A 16990-nucleotide genomic window follows, 5' to 3' on the forward strand; every position below is an offset into this window, starting at 1 on the left:
GGGGATTTGAAGGAAACAATCATCTTCTCTAGGTTCACTATGGTCAGGGCTACCCCAAATGTTTCCAGTCTCATTCTTCAGGGGATAACAGTTTTTAATCTATACAATGTTGGGGGACAGGGAGTTCACATAAACTTGAATCTTTTCTTCTTTTATTTTTTTTCCTTTTTTTTCTGTAGCTTTTCTTCCTGTTTATGCAGTTTCTCAATTTTCAAAGACAACAATACAGCTTCTTTCCAACCTTCTGTTTCTCTCTTAGATCTTGTTTCTCTCTGCTATGGTTTTTCCTATCCTAACAGGCAGCTTCTATGCAAGTGTCTAATATATTACAAAAAATTCCTTTGCTCTTTTCATCTTTTATACAGTCCCTGGCCACTTTTAGCTATTCTTCCACAGCTTTCCAATCATGCCAGTTTTCATCATGTGGAGCACAAATTTGATTGAGCACATTGCTCTGCATCTTCCCTCAGCCTTGGAATGTTAGTAGTCCACAACACTGAATCTCCTGTAATCCAGGATCAATGGATATAAATTAAAACAACTGTTGTCTGCCCATTAATTACAGTACTCAAATAATTTGTTCAGATTGGTTTGGGGCAGTTGCAGGTGAAGTAGAAGTGAGCATGGAAAGCAAAGCAACAGGAACAGACAGTGGAAAATCTTTTTTAGTGGGCACACAGAGAAAAGCAGGGTCTGGGCTAGAATTTACCTCAGGATATCATGTACCATCCTCAATCCTGAGATGCTGCTTTTCTCAGGCTCAGTTGTTCCATATCAATAGTCCATCTGCCCTGTGTATCAGTCCTGTAGTCTATGTTGAAGGCAAATCAAAACAGTCTCTTTGAATCCCCCTGTGTGGGCCACACTTCTGCAGATTTTGTCCCAGCACATCAAGAAATTGATGGCCATTCCTCCTGGCATAATATCACTGTGAGCTTTAGAGCTCATTTAGTAGTGTCAACTATCATCTCCCAATTCTGCAGCACCTCAGCTAAAAGCATTCCTTTCTTTATGCCAGGTACATTGCTCATCTTTCCCAAAACCCACAAAACTCAAACTTGTAGAAGGCAGGATTTGAACCTCCTTTTGAGATTTCCCACTCACTACTAAGTCTTTCCTTACTTCAGAGCTCCCGGGTGAAACTACCCATTGCTGCAAATTTGGGTATCTGGTGCTTAGAAGAAAACAGGAAAGTAACCAAGTATCCCTTTTGGGTTGCCAGGCTGTTAAAGAAATCTTCGACACTAAACTCTCATGTTCACTAGATACATTTATTGGCACAGAACAATCATCAAATCTGGTAGCCTGAGCTGGGTGCCACAAAAAAAAAACACAAAAATCTCTGAAAATCCCAGCTGTTACAATCTAAAATCCCCACCCCCCATAATCAGCATAATTTTCATTGTTACTGGAGTAATCATATTCATTGTCATTGGAGTCACCATCTTCACTGCTATTGGAACTGTCACTGTTGATGTCATCTTCACCATCTTCATTGCTGTTGGAATTTTCATCATTGATGAGATCATCACCATCATCATTGCTGTTGGAATTTTCATCACTGATCCCATCATCACCATCTTCATTGCTATTGGAATTTTCATCATTGATGAGATCATCACCATCATCATTGCCATCATCACTGTCATTGCCACCATTATCATTGTCATTGTCCTTGCTATCAAAAAGGTCATTTTTATCACCATCATCACCATCTTCATTGCTATTGGAATTGTCACCATTGACACCATCATCACCGTTGTTGTCACCATGATCATTGCAATCACAAAGCTGATTTTTATCACCATCATCACCATCATAGTCATTGGCATTGTTGCCATCATCACCAGTTTCACTGCTATTGGAGTCACCAGTTTCACTGCTATTCGAGCTGTTATTGTCATTGTCACCATCACCATTATCAGGCACCATCCTGGGCTCTTTCCCAGGCTCAAGGCTCAGGGCACTTCCCAGCTGCCCTGGTGGCGGCCACCCAGCTGGAGCTACTCCATGGAACTCTGTAGGAGAGCAGAAAGCAGCAACATCAGCCCCAGCATGCTGCCCTCCCATCCACCCAGCAGCCCAGTTTACCACGATGCTGTGCTGTCTTCTCCTCTGCAGCTTTTCCTGGTGGGTTTTCAGGGCTCTGCCTGAGCCCTGCTGCCCTCCAGGCTGAGGTGACACAGCACAAGGCCATGCTGGTACCTCCCAGCTCATGGTAGGATCATGGTGGGGCTGGTGCCTGAGGGGCCCTGCTGGCTCTGGCAGGCTCATCCCACCCCACTCCCACCGCAGCTTCCCTGGCCCTCACAAGGCAGCAACTTGCCACCTGCCAGCAGCTGCAAAACACCTGTGGTTCTAGGAAAATAAGGAAAAAAATATTCTTAAATATTCTTCCCACCCACCCACACTTGCCTGCAATGGGTGCTGCCTGCAGCTGCACCCACAGGGCGAGGAGCCCCAGCAGGAGGATGCTTCGTGGCATGGCGATGAAGTCTGCGTCCAGGGCTGTGCCAAGTGGCAATTTAAAGCGCCTTGCAGGCAGCCCGGGTCCAGGTATGGGAGGAGGCAGCTCACAGGTGACTTCAGGAACCTCCCACATTTGCCTCTAATTCTGTTTACCGAAGAGCCACTCCACCTCCACCCACAGCCAAGGAGCAGGATCCAGGCTTGGCAGCATTCCAAGGAGGACAGCACAAGGACTGGAGGATGGAAGGGGAAACCAGGACTGCACAGAGGCAGATTCTTCACTGCTGCTCTCAACAGGAATCCCTACACTGACCTCTATCAACAGCAGTGACCCCAGTGCCGGGCTCTGCCCCAGTGCTGGGCTCTGCTGCAGGCAGGAGCTTGTCCTGGCCCTGCCATCCCGGATGGAACAGGAACAGGGCAAGAGCACCTGGCAGCAGCACCAGGAGCTCCCTCCTTGCACATGCAAAATGCCCTTCATTCACAGCTACTGTTTCACACGTAAGACTCGTTGCAGATTTTTGTAGGTCAAATATTCAAAGCTTCATTTGATCATCTGTCTCTGAACCATCCCACTCCCAAGCAGAGTGCTCCAGCTCCTTCAGTGTTCCTACTGTCAGCTGCCAGGTTTAGGCACACAAATGAGCTCAAAGTCTCCTGAGCAAGGCTGTTCCCCAGCCCCATGGTCCTCCTGCTTTGTAGCCCCCCCAGGACCCCTCCCTTATCACAAGACAGCCCAAGCAGCTCAGCACACTGTGGGCAAAGTCAGAGCCCAGTGTGCCTTTCCCCCAGACCAACCAGACTCAATCAATGTAGCCTCCACACAGCTTTTGGGAACTCCTGAGCATGAGTTGCAGGATTTAGTGTCCATACATGAGAGCCCTATTAATTTACACACAAGCATTCAATAACCACATGAATTTGCAATGGGAGTGCAGGGTTACTGCATGCACAAACACCAAATTAGTTACTGTCCAAGTGAACATCTGCTCCAATGAAACAGTGCTGAACTACAGTGGGCCTTTGTGGAGGAAAAGGTCTTGGGACTTCAAGCACGAGGGTTCACCCGAGGTGAGGAGAGCACAGGAGCCTGTCTGCAAACTGCCAGCCAAACTGCTGGCCTTCACCAGAGACCCACAGTCAGAGGAAATAAAAATCAGATGCACTGCCACGTTAACTTCCCTTTCCTCTGCATGTGATCTCAAGGTAAAGGCATATTAAATATGTTTGAGACAGCAGACAAAGCTTAATTAATTAATTAATTCTGTGAGTGCTAACCCATTTACACCAAGTTACTCTCCAGTCACCCAGGAATACGAGTTGGAATCTAATTTTCCAAATTTTTCCTTCTCTGTTTAATTATTTCTTTCTGAATTACGCACAAACCAATGTGCAATCAATAGGATAGGGGAACTTAAGGACTGGTCTGCCCAGGACACATCAGCACCAAGCACAAATGGGCTGGAGTTTCTGTATAATAGAAAAACTTTAAATTTGCAGCTGTGGGGTGAGTGAAATTAATTGGTTTGAGATTGACATTGTTACTACAATTCTAAGCTGGCACTTGACAGGAGCACTGGAAAATCAAAGTCATGCTCAAAGAGGTTTCCAGCAACATCACATCACGACGATGCAGGAACAGTGCAACGAAAGGAGCACAGCTCTGCACAAATCTCCACAAATCAGTGTGGGAAGAGGGCTCATGGCAAGAAAAATGCTTTTAGTACAGGTTTATCCTTCTCCTCCTGCTGTGACTCAAGGTGGATGCAATTCCTCCACGAACCACCCGTGTCCACCGGAGATCTGGTGCTCCACACCTCGCAGCTGCCTGGCGGAACCTGGTGCTTATCGCGCCTTTCTGTGGCTGTTAATCACCACCGAGCCGGACACCCCGGAGCAGGCAGTGCTGGCCAGCCCGTGTCAGCAGTGACGACTCCCTTCCACGCACCTGGAAAACCATCTGGAACAACCTGAGAGATTGCAGGGCTCCTTCCAACCTCAGGAGTGCCACGATGCAGAGCTCAGCACTGCTGCTGTCCCCGTGCTTGCCTGGTGGTTCCTCCTTTTTGGGAACACCGTGATTCTGGCACATTTCTGTTTTAGCAGATCATAATCCTGGATAACATTTAGGGAACTAATGGAAGAGAATGTCTGACAAGCAAATTGCTCTGATGAAATAAACGCCTGAGGATACTGAGGGTCACAGGGTGGGTACAGAGCACAAGCTGGTCTCATAGATTAACAGTATCAGTCTCCTCACCTTTCCCTGGGGGTTCCTACAGCCACAGTTATTCTTCCTCTCCTCTGGGCAATGACCGGTTTTTGTTGATGACAACTTAGGGCAACCAAAATAAGTGCACAAGCAGCCCAGTGCCGGTGATAATGAAGTTATGTTGGTGTTGATGGTGACTTGGTTGGTGCCACATCCGCCACTGGGTTTGTCTAACAGCCCAAAGCTTACCCCGGGCTGGTGCAGCCCCAGCCAAAGCAGCAGGAAGGGGACAAAGGCAGGAGCTTCTTCCATGGCCACAGGCTGCAGTGACAGATGCTGAGACACCAGCACAACACCCTCTAGAGGCACCAACACAGCACCCACAGCATTGGTCACAGAGCCACAGAATAATTTAGGTTGGAAAAGACCTCTGAGATCATCGAATACAACCTTTGACTGATCACCACCTTGTCATTTAGATCATGGCTCTAAGTGCCACATGCACTCATCCCTTGAACACAAACGAAACAAGATGGAGCATCTGGCAAAGCTGGTGGGAAGGAGATCCCACTTTCCCCCTCAGCACGGCTCAGGGCTGCCCCACGGGCACACACGACAGGGACAGTGCTTGGAGATGGCTGCTGGAGCACATCCTACACCCCTGCTCTGCACAGCGAGACCCACCCTGCGCTCCAGCAAGTCCCCTTTGCTTGGTTTCTCCCACTGAATCATCTTGGAATGAGGAAGAATGCTACCAGCAAAATAGTAAATGGTTTTTCAATGCAAATTGTTATCCAGCTGATTCAACAGAAAAGCTTCTCTTTGACCACAACATGGGGTGAGATTATCTAGAAAACGACAGAAATGTTGTTTTGACTATTCTGCACATATTAGACAAGATGAGGAAATGCTGTTTTGAGGTGTTTGCTCAGAGAAGCAATGAGATTCCGGAAAGAGGAATTATACAAGGAGCACACGGATCATGGAAAGACTGGAGCTCACTCCAGCTGCAGGGACTCGGCTCTCAGGGCCAGAGGCCACGCGTGTCCAGCTCCAGCCGCAGGCCTCCACCCCCGGGTGGGACAGGCCGAGTCTCACACTCTGGGACTCGGGATGCCCTGCCTCGCCCTCCGGGACTGCTCAGCCCCCCGTGTGGGGCGGCGGGGACAGCCGGGGGGCTGCGGCCAGCGCTCCGCCGGCACGGGCCGGGCGGGCCCGGTGTGAGCCCCGGAGCTCGGCCAGCACACACCGGCTGTCCCCCGGGCCTCGCCCGCCCCGCTGCCGCCGCGGGCTCGGCCCGGCCCGTGGCCCCGGTACCGCGTCACATCCGTCGGGGCCCGATGATGCAGGCGCGGGATCCCCGCGCATCCGGTCACTCGCAGCGCAGCCGGGAGCGGGGCCATGGGCGCCGCCCGCGATGCGGAGCAGCAGCCGGGGCCGCCGGGCGAGGAGGGCCCGGGTGATGCCGAGGAGCAGCTGGTCAGCACGGTGAGGACGGGGCCGGGCCGGGCCGGGCCGGGCCGGGCGGGCGGCGGCGGGGCCGCGGCTGACGCGTGTGTCCCGCAGAGCCCCTGGAACATCATGATCAAGCACCGGCAGGTGCAGCGGCGCGGACGGCGCTCCCAGATGACCACCAGGTACGGCGGGACCGGGATGAGCGGCCAGGGCACGTGGTGGATGGAGGGCGAGGGTGGAACAGCGGGACCGGGATGGGAGCCGGACAGAGGGAGGATCGGGTTAGACCGGGCCGGGCCAGGGGGTTCTGCTCCCTCCTCCTGAGTGCTCCACCCGCAGCTTCACGGACCCGAGCGTGTCCATGGACCTGCTGCGCGCTGTGCTGCAGCCCAGCATCAACGAGGAGATCCGGGGCATCTTCAACAAGTACATGAAGGTGAGCGCTGGGGACAGGTGGGCAGCGGCAGGGGCATGGGGACAGCTCGGCTGCCACCGAGACCATCGTGCCTGTGTGTGGGAGCTGAGCCAACACGCGCAGGCTGTCACCCTCTCCTGCCTTTTCCCCTCCAGTTTTTCCAGACAGCAGCAATCAACGTGCGTGATAACGTTGGGGAGGAGGTGGACCCAGAGCAGCTCATCCAGGAGACGTGTAGGAGCTGCCTGGAGCAGGTGGGTGCTGGTGAGGTGTTTCTTGGGTGTCCAGCCAAGCAAAGCTGCCTGGCTAGAATGTGTCCCTCTTAAAACCTGTGCTGTCACCATGAGGGGACATAGGCAGCCCTTGTGTGACTGCTGTGTTGGGATTCATTCTGACCGGGAAGAACAGAGCAGTCAGGGTTGGACAGCTTATGCTGCTTTACCTCACTGCTGCTGTAGGAACATGGCACACTGCTGAAGTCACACAGAAACTTCCCCCAGCACCCGTCAGAGGGTCCTGGCAGGGGAGGCCAGTTTGTCAGAATTTATCATGCTCAGATTGTGCTTTTGCATCTGGCTGTCTGTGGAAGCATGGCCTAGTAGCACTCCAAAAGCAAAGCTGTTGCAGGGCTTTTAGGTAGATATGTTGATTTGTGGAGGTTGCTTATGGGGCCTTCTCTGAGCCCAGAATCTATGGAACCTTCTTTGTCTTCCTGCAGGCGAAACTGTTGTTCTCTGATGGCAAAAAGGTGGTTCCCAGGTTGCCCCATGAACAGGCAGTGCCAAAGGTAATTGTACACAGAGGTTTGAATGACTTGTGAGAGCTGGGAGAAGAAGAGTTGGGATCACTTCGTTGTCTGGTTCTTCTTGGCTGCCAGTGCAGTAGTGCAGAGGCAGAGTGGGGGATGTTTGGCTTGAAGGGAATACAGGGCAGGGAGAATCCCAGGTGTGGGTGCTGCTCACAGAGGTGGGCTGGGGTCAGTGTTCACCTGGCCAGGTAGGGAGAAGAGCCTTGCTCATCATACTGCCCTTCCCCTTCCAGCGTGCCCGACAGATGGATGAGGAGCTGAGCCGTCGAGGGAGCCCCATTCCAAAAAAGGTAGGGTGGTTTTCCCCACAAGAGATTTTATGTTTTGAGAAACCTGGCCATTCCCACAGTGTGAGTGCATGGAGGTGCACAGGCAGGTTTTTGAGGCATTGGAGGTGCTCACTCTGGTGCCAGGCAGTGGTTTTGCTTGTGACTAAAGCAGCTTCCCTGTGAGAGGGAGAGTTGCTGAGAGGGTTCCCTCAGCCAGCACAGCTGAGTCACAGAAGGGTTTCTTCCATGCAGAGGAAGGGGCGGCCTCCAGGACAGAGCCTGTCAAATGACCGTGGAGTCTCAGGCATGGCAGCGTGAGTACAAACGCTGAGCTAGAGCTCCTGTTTTGGGAGGGCAGGGGGAATGAGACTGCCTGTGGGGAGCACAGAAACCTCACAGACTCTTCTCCTACAGAGGGGTGATGGGAGTTCTGGGTCTGGACAGAAGCAGGGTTAGGTTGAGGTGTTCCCCTCAGGAGGCAAAGACATTCAAATAAGTGGTTTTAAACAGGCCCAAAGGTGTGAAAAGGTCCAGATGGACTATCCAGAGTGAGTGATGTGACATGGGGGGTGGTGGGATCTGGGCAGCCAGGAGAGGAGAATGGGCAGCAAAGCTGAGGGTCCAAAGCTGGGTACTATGGGAGAGTGGAGGGTGTGAAAAAGGGTGGATCTGGAAGGGCTTGGGCTCAGTCCCTGCTGCTGACGGTGACTGAGCTGATCCCACTGGGACGCATTCTTACTGTGTTTTCTTTCCCCTCAGGTGGAAGCTCAAAGTCTCTGAGCCTGTGAAAAGGGATGGACCAAAGGTATTAGCTGTCCGACACTGCTGGGCTCCCTCTCTCCTCCCCTTTGCTCCCCCTAGCAGAGCCCTGCAGCTGCAGGAGCAGAGGTTGTGCTCTGGCCTGATGGGGCCCTGGGCAGGGGTGGAGCAAGAAGAGGAAGCGAAGTGCCCGGAGGCCTTTGCTGGTCTCCCCAGGCACCATAGCCTGTAGCCCTGCGGTGTGGTGCCGCTGAAGGAGACCTGAGGGGACCAGGAGTAGCCTGGAGAATCCCACAAGTGTTTCCCATGAGGGAAACTGCTTAGATCAGCCCAGACAGAATGTAACGTCCCTCCCCTGCGGAAGGCTGGAGGTCTGTGGCCAGCTCCCTTCCTCCCAGTCTGGAGGCAGCTCCAAGGTTCCAAGGTTGTCAGAGAACCAAGGCTTGTGGAGCATGGCCAGCAGCAACTTTATTTCTAATGTTGCCCCTTTTCCAATTGCTCTGTAGTGGGATCCATCCCGACTGACTGAAACCACAACCTTTGTGCTGGGATCTCGAGCAAACAAGTAAGGAACGGCCCTGTCGATGGAGGGTGGTGTCCCCAGGCAGGAGTCCGTGACACTCCTCCCGTCACTTCGCTTCTCTGCCTCAAAAGCAGTAGGAAGGGCTTGGGGAGGAGAAGGGTGTCCCTGTGCCACCGCAGCTGCCCTCCCCACAACCCTAACACCCCTCATGTTCCTATTGCAGAGCTCTCGGGATGGGAGGAACAAGAGGGCGACTCTACATCAAGCATCCCCACCTCTTTAAGGTCAGGTGCCACAGCCAGATGGTTTCCCATGGGAATTGGGAGCGTGTGCTTCAGCTCCCTTGTTTACTTCCACCCCCATGCCCTTGTTTGTTATCTTGGAGCACATTCCCAAGGTCTGGCTAGCACACAGAACACGAGCCAATGTTGTCGCATGCCGCCGAGGCGGTGGATTTGCCAGAGCCAGGGCTGAGGCTGGAGCAGGGCAGGCGGAACGGGGGGCAGAGCAGAGCGGGGTGCAGCGTCCCACAGGAGCGGGCTTTTAGGGGAGGGTCTGTCACCCATTCTCAGCTCGGTCCTTGCTGCTTTGTTGTAGTACGCGGCCGACCCGCAGGATAAGCACTGGCTGACAGAGCAGCAGCACATGAGGGCCATTGGGGGCAAGATGGTGAGTACGGCCGGCCACAGGGCCCGCCACAGGGCCAGCACGGGCGGAGGAGCCACGGGCCAGGTGGCAGTGGCAGGAGGATAGGCAGGGCGCCGGGACACAGCGCTGCCAAGGTCCATCCCCTGCCCACAGGACTGGGGCGTGGGCCAGGAGGCACAGCTGGCTCCCACAGGGACAGCGGTCGCTGGGGGAAGTGGCCCTGCCCTGGCTGCCCCACACAGGAATCCTGAGGTGTTCCCCACCTTGTGCCACAGGCCTACCTCCTCATCGAAGAGGACATTCGGGATTTGGCTGCCAGTGAGGATTACAGGTGAGGACTAAAGCAGACACTCTGAAGGTGCTGCTGTGCCTGGGGCTGCTTTCCTGGGGGCCTTCAGCACGTCCCCCCTCACTGCTGCACTGCAGGGGTGTCCTGTGTGGGAGGGGCTCTCTCCATGACGGTTGTGGGGCTCAGTTATGGTTGGGGTTTGGTGCCCAAGGGCCATGGCAGGCGATTAAGGTTTGAACTTGGAGGTACATGGTAGGTTTGGGCTCAGTGCTGATTAAGATCAGTGGTAGGTTTGGTGGATCTGGGCTTGGTAGTGATGGGTGCCGGGGGACCTGGCAGATTTGGGGTCAGTAGTGAGTGCTGGAGTCCCTCCATGTCACTTTCCTTCCTCACCAGGGACTCTGTTGATCTGCGACTGGAAGAGCTGAAGCCCTTCATCCCACCAGCCTGGATGACTGAGAAGATGCAGAAACACATGGAGACGCTTCGGCGCGGGGCGGACGTGCCGCCCCCCGAGGAGCCCCCCGAACCCTGATACCCCCCAATAAAGCCGCTTCGCTCCCACCTCGCCGCCTCCTGGGGACCGGGCCGGGGCTGTGGGGCCATTTAAGGGCCTGTGGGACCCGCGGTTCCGCCCCTCGCGGGGCGCTGACCAATCACAGCGCTGTTCGTCAGCGCGGGCGGGCAGTCAGCAGCCGCTGGCCGTTACCGTGGGAGCTGCATCCTCGGCGGGCGGTGATTGGCCGGCTCGAACGGGGCTGCGCGCTGATTGGTGGAGGGGCCGCACGCGGAAATATTCAAACGGGGCGCGGGGCCAGCGTACCGGAGAGTGTCCGGGATCGGGACTGCGATCGAGCCGCTCCTGCACCGGAGAGGGGTCGCGACCGAGCCGCTCCTGCACCGAAGAAGGGGTCGGAACCGAGCCGCTCCTGAACCGGAAAGCGTCTGGAACGGGGATTGGGATTAGGCCGCCGCCGCCGCCTCACGGGAGAGCCCGAAGCACCGCCGTTCGGCACTGGGGAGCCCCGCTAGGGGAGCCCTGACCGCCGCTCGGCACCGGTAGAGCCTCAGAGGGGCCCGAGTCCTGCTCCGAGCGGGACTGCGGAAGGATCCAGCGGAACCCGGTGCGGCGCCGCCCGGGAGCGGGAGCCGCGTCCAGCCCGTGACCCGCCGGCAGCTGCGGCCGGAGCCCGGTGTGCCGGTCCGGGAGCCGCTATGGCCTCACAGAACGCCGACCCCGCCGCCGTGTCCAGCGCAGCAGCCCGCAAAGCGGCCGAGACCGGGGCCACGGCGGCCCGCGGCGCGGTGGGGAAGAGGTGAGCGGGGCCGGGGCTGCGGGCGGGGGCTGCCCCGGGGAACCGGCCAGTAACGTGTGATTTCCCCGCAGGCTGCAGCAGGAACTGATGGCACTGATGGTGAGTGGGGCCCCGGGGTCGATTCGGGGTTTGGGGATCCTGGGACCAAGCCCGGGGTTGGGGGTCCCAAAGGCACCTGGGGCTGAACTAGGGTGGGGTATCTCGGGGTGTCCTGGGCCGCCCTGACGCGCTGCCCCCGCAGATGTCCGGTGACAAAGGCATTTCTGCCTTCCCCGAGTCCGACAATCTCTTCAAGTGGATCGGGACCATCGACGGCGCCGCCGGGACGGTGAGAGGCGAGATCCCCCGGTCGAGGGGGGGGGCCATACCCTGCTCCACCTTCCTGCCTTCAGCTGAGGGTGGTCCCCGCCCTCCACTGCCCCTGTAACTCTTTTTCCTTAACGCTTTCCACCACCTCTGGGGCTACAGCCCCTCCTGACTCCTGTCCCCCTCGACTCCCACCCCCAGGCCTATGAGGAGCTGCGGTACAAGTTGTCGCTGGAGTTCCCCAGCGGGTATCCCTACACAGCACCCACCGTGCGGTTCCTGACCCCCTGCTACCACCCCAACGTCGACACCCAGGGCAATATCTGCCTCGACATCCTCAAGGAAAAATGGTCGGCACTGTATGATGTCCGCACCATCCTGCTCTCCATACAGAGCCTGCTGGCAGGTGGGTCTAGTGGGCAAACTGCTGCTCCAGTGGAGTGTTGGGGGAAGGGGTGATGGTGGTGGTGGTGGTGGGGATCTCCAACCCAGATCAGGGCTCAAGGGTGTCCAGGTCACCCTACACCAGCTAACCCAGCCACTGTTTCCAGAGCCAAACATCGAGAGCCCTCTGAACACACATGCCGCTGAACTCTGGAAGAACCAAGTCGGTGAGTGGCTGAAGCAGATCCCTCCTGCCCCCTCCCCAGTGGGACAGGCAGTAGCACAGCCCCCAGTGCCTGTCTGGCCCCACAGCTGCCCTGGCTGCTGCCTCAGGACCCTTGACATCACGTTCCTCTCTCTCTCTCCTCAGCCTACAAGAAGTATGTGCGGGAGACGTACAACAAGCAGACCAAGAGCCAGGAGACCTGACCGTCACCACCCCCCAATATACCCCCTCCCTCCCAGCTGTCCCCTGTGTTCTGTATCATAGGCTGTTTTTAAATTAATGTTGCAGTCCGAGCCACGGTTAATGTATAAATAAATGCACATTTATAACTTCTGTAAGGGATTCTATTCACCCTGAGTGTTCAGAGGCCCCTATGCGAATGTGGGCAGGGAGGGTGGAAGGGACACTGATCTCTGTGGGGTAACATGAGCTTTATCAATATTTGGAGGCCTGGAGTGGTCCCATTCCTTCTGCAGGGTTGTAGCAGCCCCCACCATCACCTGCAAAGGCAGGGGTTGAGGACTGTAGGTACACATAGGGCCTCTGTCCCCTGCTCTGTGACAGGGATGCCACCTCTGCTGCTATCTCCTAGGCCCCCTAGCTCACAGCACCCCACAGCAGTGCCCAGCACAGGGCCCTCCCCAGGCTGCTCTCTCTGTGGTGCTGCTTGTCTCTGCTGGCGGTGTGGTCTCCGTGGCTTCCACTGTCCATGGTGGAATGTTGGCTCCGCTCTCCATCTCTGCCAGCGTGGCCCTCACCTGCTCGATCTCCTCCTCTAAGCACTGGGTGGGTGGGGGCTGTGTGGGACCCCCTCCTCGCCGGCTGGGCAGCCCCCAGCCCCCCAGCCCAGTGTGCAGTGGGGCAATACCACCCCCTTTCACAGAGAAGAGCTGGCAGAGGTGCTGGGCTCTGTACAGGTCCTGCAGGAAGAGCTCCAGGGCAGAGAGGAAGAGCACCCACAGCCGCTCCAGCTCCTGCTGCTCCGGGGGGCTCACTGGGGCCTGTCGCAGCCCCTCTAGCAGCACCCGCCGCAGCCCTGTGGGATACGCATGCTGAGCAGGGGCAGCTCTGCAGCCCCTCCTTGGCCCCAGTGTGGGTGCTGCCCGGTACAGCAGTTTCCTCCTTACCCATGCTGAGCTCACAGGCCTCTGCGCTCCTCCTGCGTCGCTCCTCACGCAGCTGGGGGCTGTCACTGCTCCCCCCGAGCTGCAGCACCAGCTGCCGGTGTCCGGCCGTGGCCTTGCAGAGGGCAGCCTGGGCTGTGGCACACGTTCCCACTGCCCCCCGCCCCCGGCACGCATCCCTTCTGCCTGGTGCCATTACACCCCGTGAATACAGGGCAGGGGCAGGATGCCCACGGTGGTCGCTGGCTCTCCAGGGGACTCGGCCGCTCTGTGCCACAGCGCTGCGGGTATGTGACCAGCTCTGAGCTGTGTCTGGCTCCGGTGGTCCCACCCTCCCCTCCCTGGCTGGGAACTGTACCCCGCCTCATCCCTCTTGCTGTGCTCCACCCCAGCTGGTCCCCGGGGAACTGTGATGTCCAGCAGGCTGGCACAGCCTCTTCAGAGAGACATGCAGAGACAAGTGTCACCCTTCCCCTGTGAGGAGAGCGCTGCTCCTGCCCTTCCACCTTCTAGCCAGGTCCTCTGGGTGGGAGATGTGGGTCCCAGTGTGGGGCAGGTAGTAGTGGCTCTCTAGGACCCCTGTGGTCCCACAGCCCTGCTCTGGAAGACCCTCGGGGCCAGGGCCATGCTCTCTCGCCCTCTGGCGTGTGAACGAGCTGCCCTGCATGGAAACTCTGAGCTCAGCACTGGCGCCTGCTCAAGAGCCCGTGGGAACCACAACTCTGGGCTGCCCCTGCAGCACCGCCCTGTGGCGTGAGCTCGCCCACGTTCCCTCCCTGGGGAGCAGAGCAGGGGCACACTGACACTACCCCCTCCCCATGCACCCCCAGTGAAATCCTACACCAGCAGCTCAAGCCTTTCCTCTTTAATTGAGGCTTGAATCAAAGCCACAGGTGACAGATGTGAGGAAAAGCTCAGCCGCCGATGGTGAGATGAGACCGGGATCCTGGCACGGAGCAAGGTCCCAGCCAGCGCTGAGGGCCAGATGCTGTGGAGCTGCTGTTCCCTGGACAGCAGGGGAGCAGGGCTGGGTGCAGCAGCTGGCCCTAGGAATGTCTGGTCCCTTACTGCACACCCTCCATCATCTTCAGGAACTCTGCAAGAAAGCAGCAGCCTCAGCCCATGGCCCTGCCTGGGTGCACAACATTGGTGCTTGGCTGGGGCCATCGCTCACCATCAAAGTCGATGCGACCGTCATTGTTCTTGTCTGAGTCCTTCATCATGTCCTCTATGTCGTCATCAGTGACAGGCTCCCCAGTGGCTCTCAGGATCTCACCCAGCTCCTCAATATCAATGAACCCATCCGCATTCCTGCAGAAGGGTGAGGGAGGGATGGGACCTTACTTGCCCCCACAGACAGGATGGGTCACTTTGCCCCTACACTCACCGGTCAAAAATGCGGAAGCAGTTGGCCAGCTCCTCCTCAGACTTGCCTTTGGCATCCTCTTTCATCTGGCGCACCATCATGACCAAGAACTCCTCGAAGTCGATGGTGCCGCTGCCTGTGGGGAAGAAGCCAAGCATGGGTCAGGCTGCCTGCCCAGGGTCCAGTACCCCTCCACCAACCACCAAGGGCTGCTCACCATCCTCGTCCACCTCCTCAATGATGGCATCCAACTCCTCTTTGGTGGGGTTCTGGCCCAGCATTCTCATCACCGTCCCCAGCTCCTTGGTGCTGATGTCTCCACCGCCATCAGCATCAAACATGTCGAAGGCGGCTTTGAACTCTGTAGAGAGACAGGTCAGGTCTCCACACAATGGGACAGAGCCAGGCCTTGCACCATGGCCATGTCTGACCCCTGTCACTGCCATCCCCACACTCACCCGCAATCATCTCCTCGCTGAGGAAGGCACGGGCTTCTGCCTGCTGGTCCGTCTGCAAGGCAAGGGACAGGGGTCACTGCACCACCCATATCAGGCCACAGACCCCTCACACAGCATGGCCCAACAGGCCTGGCTGTGGGAAGAGCCTCTCCCCTGCTGCAGGATGATCCTATGCTGGCATGAGCCACAGACACCAGCAACCCCTACAGTTCTGATCCCTTCCAGGCATCCATGAACAATGTGGGCTTCAGGGAGCCATCAGCTCGAGTCTCCCACTATCTGGGGGGCTCCATTGTGCTGGGGTCATGGTCCCTTTGTACAGCCTTGGCATCCTGGGCATGCAGTGTTATTTTTGGGATCTCCTCAGCTCCCCTTGTAGGGATCGCTGGGGCTACAGCCGTGGCACCTGTCAACCCTGATCAAGTTTCTCCTGGAGGCGCAGGCCGGCCCTGGAGCCAGCAGCGATACTGTGTCGCATGACCCAGCACTCGGCTTTCAGCCACCCCCTGCCACCACTGCCTCTGTGCAGCCCTGAGCTCCAAACAGGGCTGAGATGGTGTCCCCAGGCATCTGCACTCCCTCAGCAGCCACACGGTCACCCTCAGATCTGTCCTGCAGGGACTCTGCATCACCCCAATCCTTCCCTGCCCTCACCACCATGGTCAGCCCAGCATTGGGGACCATATCCCTACTGCCCTCTGCAGAAGCACCTCCACAGCTCAAATGCCCCTGGTGCCTCCTGCCCAGTCAGGTCTTGTCCTGGCACACAGCACGTAACACACAGCACACAGCACACAGGAGCGCTTACCATCTTGGGAATTTATGGTGCTTCCCACCCCCAGAGAACCACCAGGTCCTGCAGCAGGAACTCCCAGAAGCTTCGTGGTGCCCCTGGCACCCCAATTTGTACTGTCTCCTCTGTGGGATGTGTCTCCAGCTACTGCCCCCTGGCCCCCTCAGCCTATCAGCGCTCTGGCAGCACCCAGCCCTTCTCATTGGCAACTGGTGCCTTTACCTAATTTAGCCAAAGCTTTATTGGCCAAGAGCTGGGATTAACGTGGGGATGAGGCTGGGATGGAAATTCAAGCCCTTCAGGAGGGAGACCGAAGCTGTGGCAGGAGCGCAGCTCTGCCCACCCCCAACACCCCCATCCAAGGCAGCTCAGCAATGAGGGGGTTAAAAATAGCCCTGGAGCCATCAGCATCACCCGGGTAAGGGGGACAAGGTCCCCCCTGCACAAGGGGCACGGGCTATCACCCACTGGCCCCTGAAAACGCAGCCTTTCCTGGGTAAAGCTCCCAATACGAAGTTGGTTTTCCCCAGTGCAGTATCCCCCCCACTTGCACCCCCATTTTCTGCTCCAGGGGGCCCAGGCAGAGCAGTGTTGAAGCCCCCTGCCCCAGATAAGGAAGGGGTCCCCAGTGGAGCCTAGGGCATGAAGTCCCTGTAGAGATTTGGACCATGAGCCCCATGGTTTGGGGTCCCCAGCACTGTTGGCATCAGGTTCCGGAAATGGCTCCATCTTTTCGTGCTTCTGAGGAGTGGGAATTATGCCCGGTGCCTCCTTGAAGGCTCAATCCTCACACTCACAGCCCATGCCAGCCACTGCTGCCAGGACCGGCTGGGACTGGTGGCTCTGGGGACACACTGGCCAAGTGGCCCATGCCCTGTGGTGCTCAGCCTCAGGGCTGCAGTAAAGTCAGGGTGACAGATCCCTGTCCCACAAGGTCCCAGTGCCAGGGACACCCAGGACTTTGCTGGCTCCTGGTTTTGCCAGGACCCTCATTCACCAGGTGGGAGCTGGGAGCAAGTCCAGCCCCTAGTGCATCCCACCCTGCCCAGGGAAGCTCGGGGTCCCATCTGAGCCCGGGTGGGGTGCAGGGTGCTGGAACACGGCGCAGTGAGCAAACGATGGACAGAGCGATGGCAGCAGCTGGGCTGGTTCCTCGATATTTATAGACAT

General features: G+C 57.0%; 5 protein-coding genes across 6 annotated transcripts; 2 read left to right on the top strand and 3 right to left on the bottom strand.

The window, feature by feature from the left end:
• Window positions 1-1252: 1252 nt before the first annotated feature.
• Window positions 1253-5054, bottom strand: LOC111938162 (uncharacterized). The gene is made up of 2 exons (XM_023939788.2): window positions 2416-5054; window positions 1253-2018 (listed from the first exon to the last, which is right to left on the bottom strand). The coding sequence occupies exons 1-2, from the start codon at window positions 2600-2602 to the stop codon at window positions 1366-1368; spliced, it is 840 nt and encodes a 279-aa protein (XP_023795556.2). The 5' UTR covers window positions 2603-5054; the 3' UTR covers window positions 1253-1365.
• Window positions 5055-6025: 971 nt separating this feature from the next.
• On the top strand, window positions 6026-10411 carry DNTTIP1 (deoxynucleotidyltransferase terminal interacting protein 1). Of its 2 annotated transcripts, XM_086852855.1 has the most exons (13): window positions 6026-6169; window positions 6248-6318; window positions 6476-6572; window positions 6707-6805; window positions 7270-7338; window positions 7593-7649; window positions 7881-7942; window positions 8388-8433; window positions 8894-8952; window positions 9134-9194; window positions 9508-9579; window positions 9834-9889; window positions 10244-10411. In XM_086852855.1, exons 1-13 carry the CDS (start codon window positions 6083-6085, stop codon window positions 10380-10382), a joined length of 975 nt encoding a protein of 324 aa, XP_086708981.1. In that variant the 5' UTR covers window positions 6026-6082; the 3' UTR covers window positions 10383-10411. The 2 variants fall into 2 exon arrangements, with proteins under 2 accessions (XP_086708981.1, XP_086708982.1); XM_086852856.1 differs by lacking the exon at window positions 9508-9579.
• UBE2C (ubiquitin conjugating enzyme E2 C) lies at window positions 10244-12412 on the top strand. Its single transcript, XM_086852858.1, has 6 exons — window positions 10244-11163; window positions 11235-11262; window positions 11405-11491; window positions 11671-11875; window positions 12021-12080; window positions 12224-12412. The coding sequence occupies exons 1-6, from the start codon at window positions 11063-11065 to the stop codon at window positions 12280-12282; spliced, it is 540 nt and encodes a 179-aa protein (XP_086708984.1). The 5' UTR covers window positions 10244-11062; the 3' UTR covers window positions 12283-12412.
• A 120-nt stretch (window positions 12413-12532) lies between these two features.
• Window positions 12533-13534, bottom strand: LOC147650157 (regulator of G protein signaling 9-binding protein-like). The gene is made up of 2 exons (XM_086852857.1): window positions 13207-13534; window positions 12533-13115 (listed from the first exon to the last, which is right to left on the bottom strand). Exons 1-2 carry the CDS (start codon window positions 13397-13399, stop codon window positions 12682-12684), a joined length of 627 nt encoding a protein of 208 aa, XP_086708983.1. The 5' UTR covers window positions 13400-13534; the 3' UTR covers window positions 12533-12681.
• A 519-nt stretch (window positions 13535-14053) lies between these two features.
• Window positions 14054-15976, bottom strand: TNNC2 (troponin C2, fast skeletal type). The gene is made up of 6 exons (XM_023948171.2): window positions 15836-15976; window positions 15028-15079; window positions 14787-14930; window positions 14591-14705; window positions 14378-14514; window positions 14054-14299 (listed from the first exon to the last, which is right to left on the bottom strand). The coding sequence occupies exons 1-6, from the start codon at window positions 15836-15838 to the stop codon at window positions 14268-14270; spliced, it is 483 nt and encodes a 160-aa protein (XP_023803939.1). The 5' UTR covers window positions 15839-15976; the 3' UTR covers window positions 14054-14267.
• Between the last annotated feature and the right edge of the window lie 1014 nt (window positions 15977-16990).

The sequence above is a fragment of the Cyanistes caeruleus genome, chromosome 16, assembly GCF_971803275.1.
Source record: "Cyanistes caeruleus chromosome 16, bCyaCae1.hap1.1, whole genome shotgun sequence".
In the NCBI taxonomy this organism is placed as follows: Eukaryota; Metazoa; Chordata; class Aves; order Passeriformes; family Paridae; genus Cyanistes; species Cyanistes caeruleus.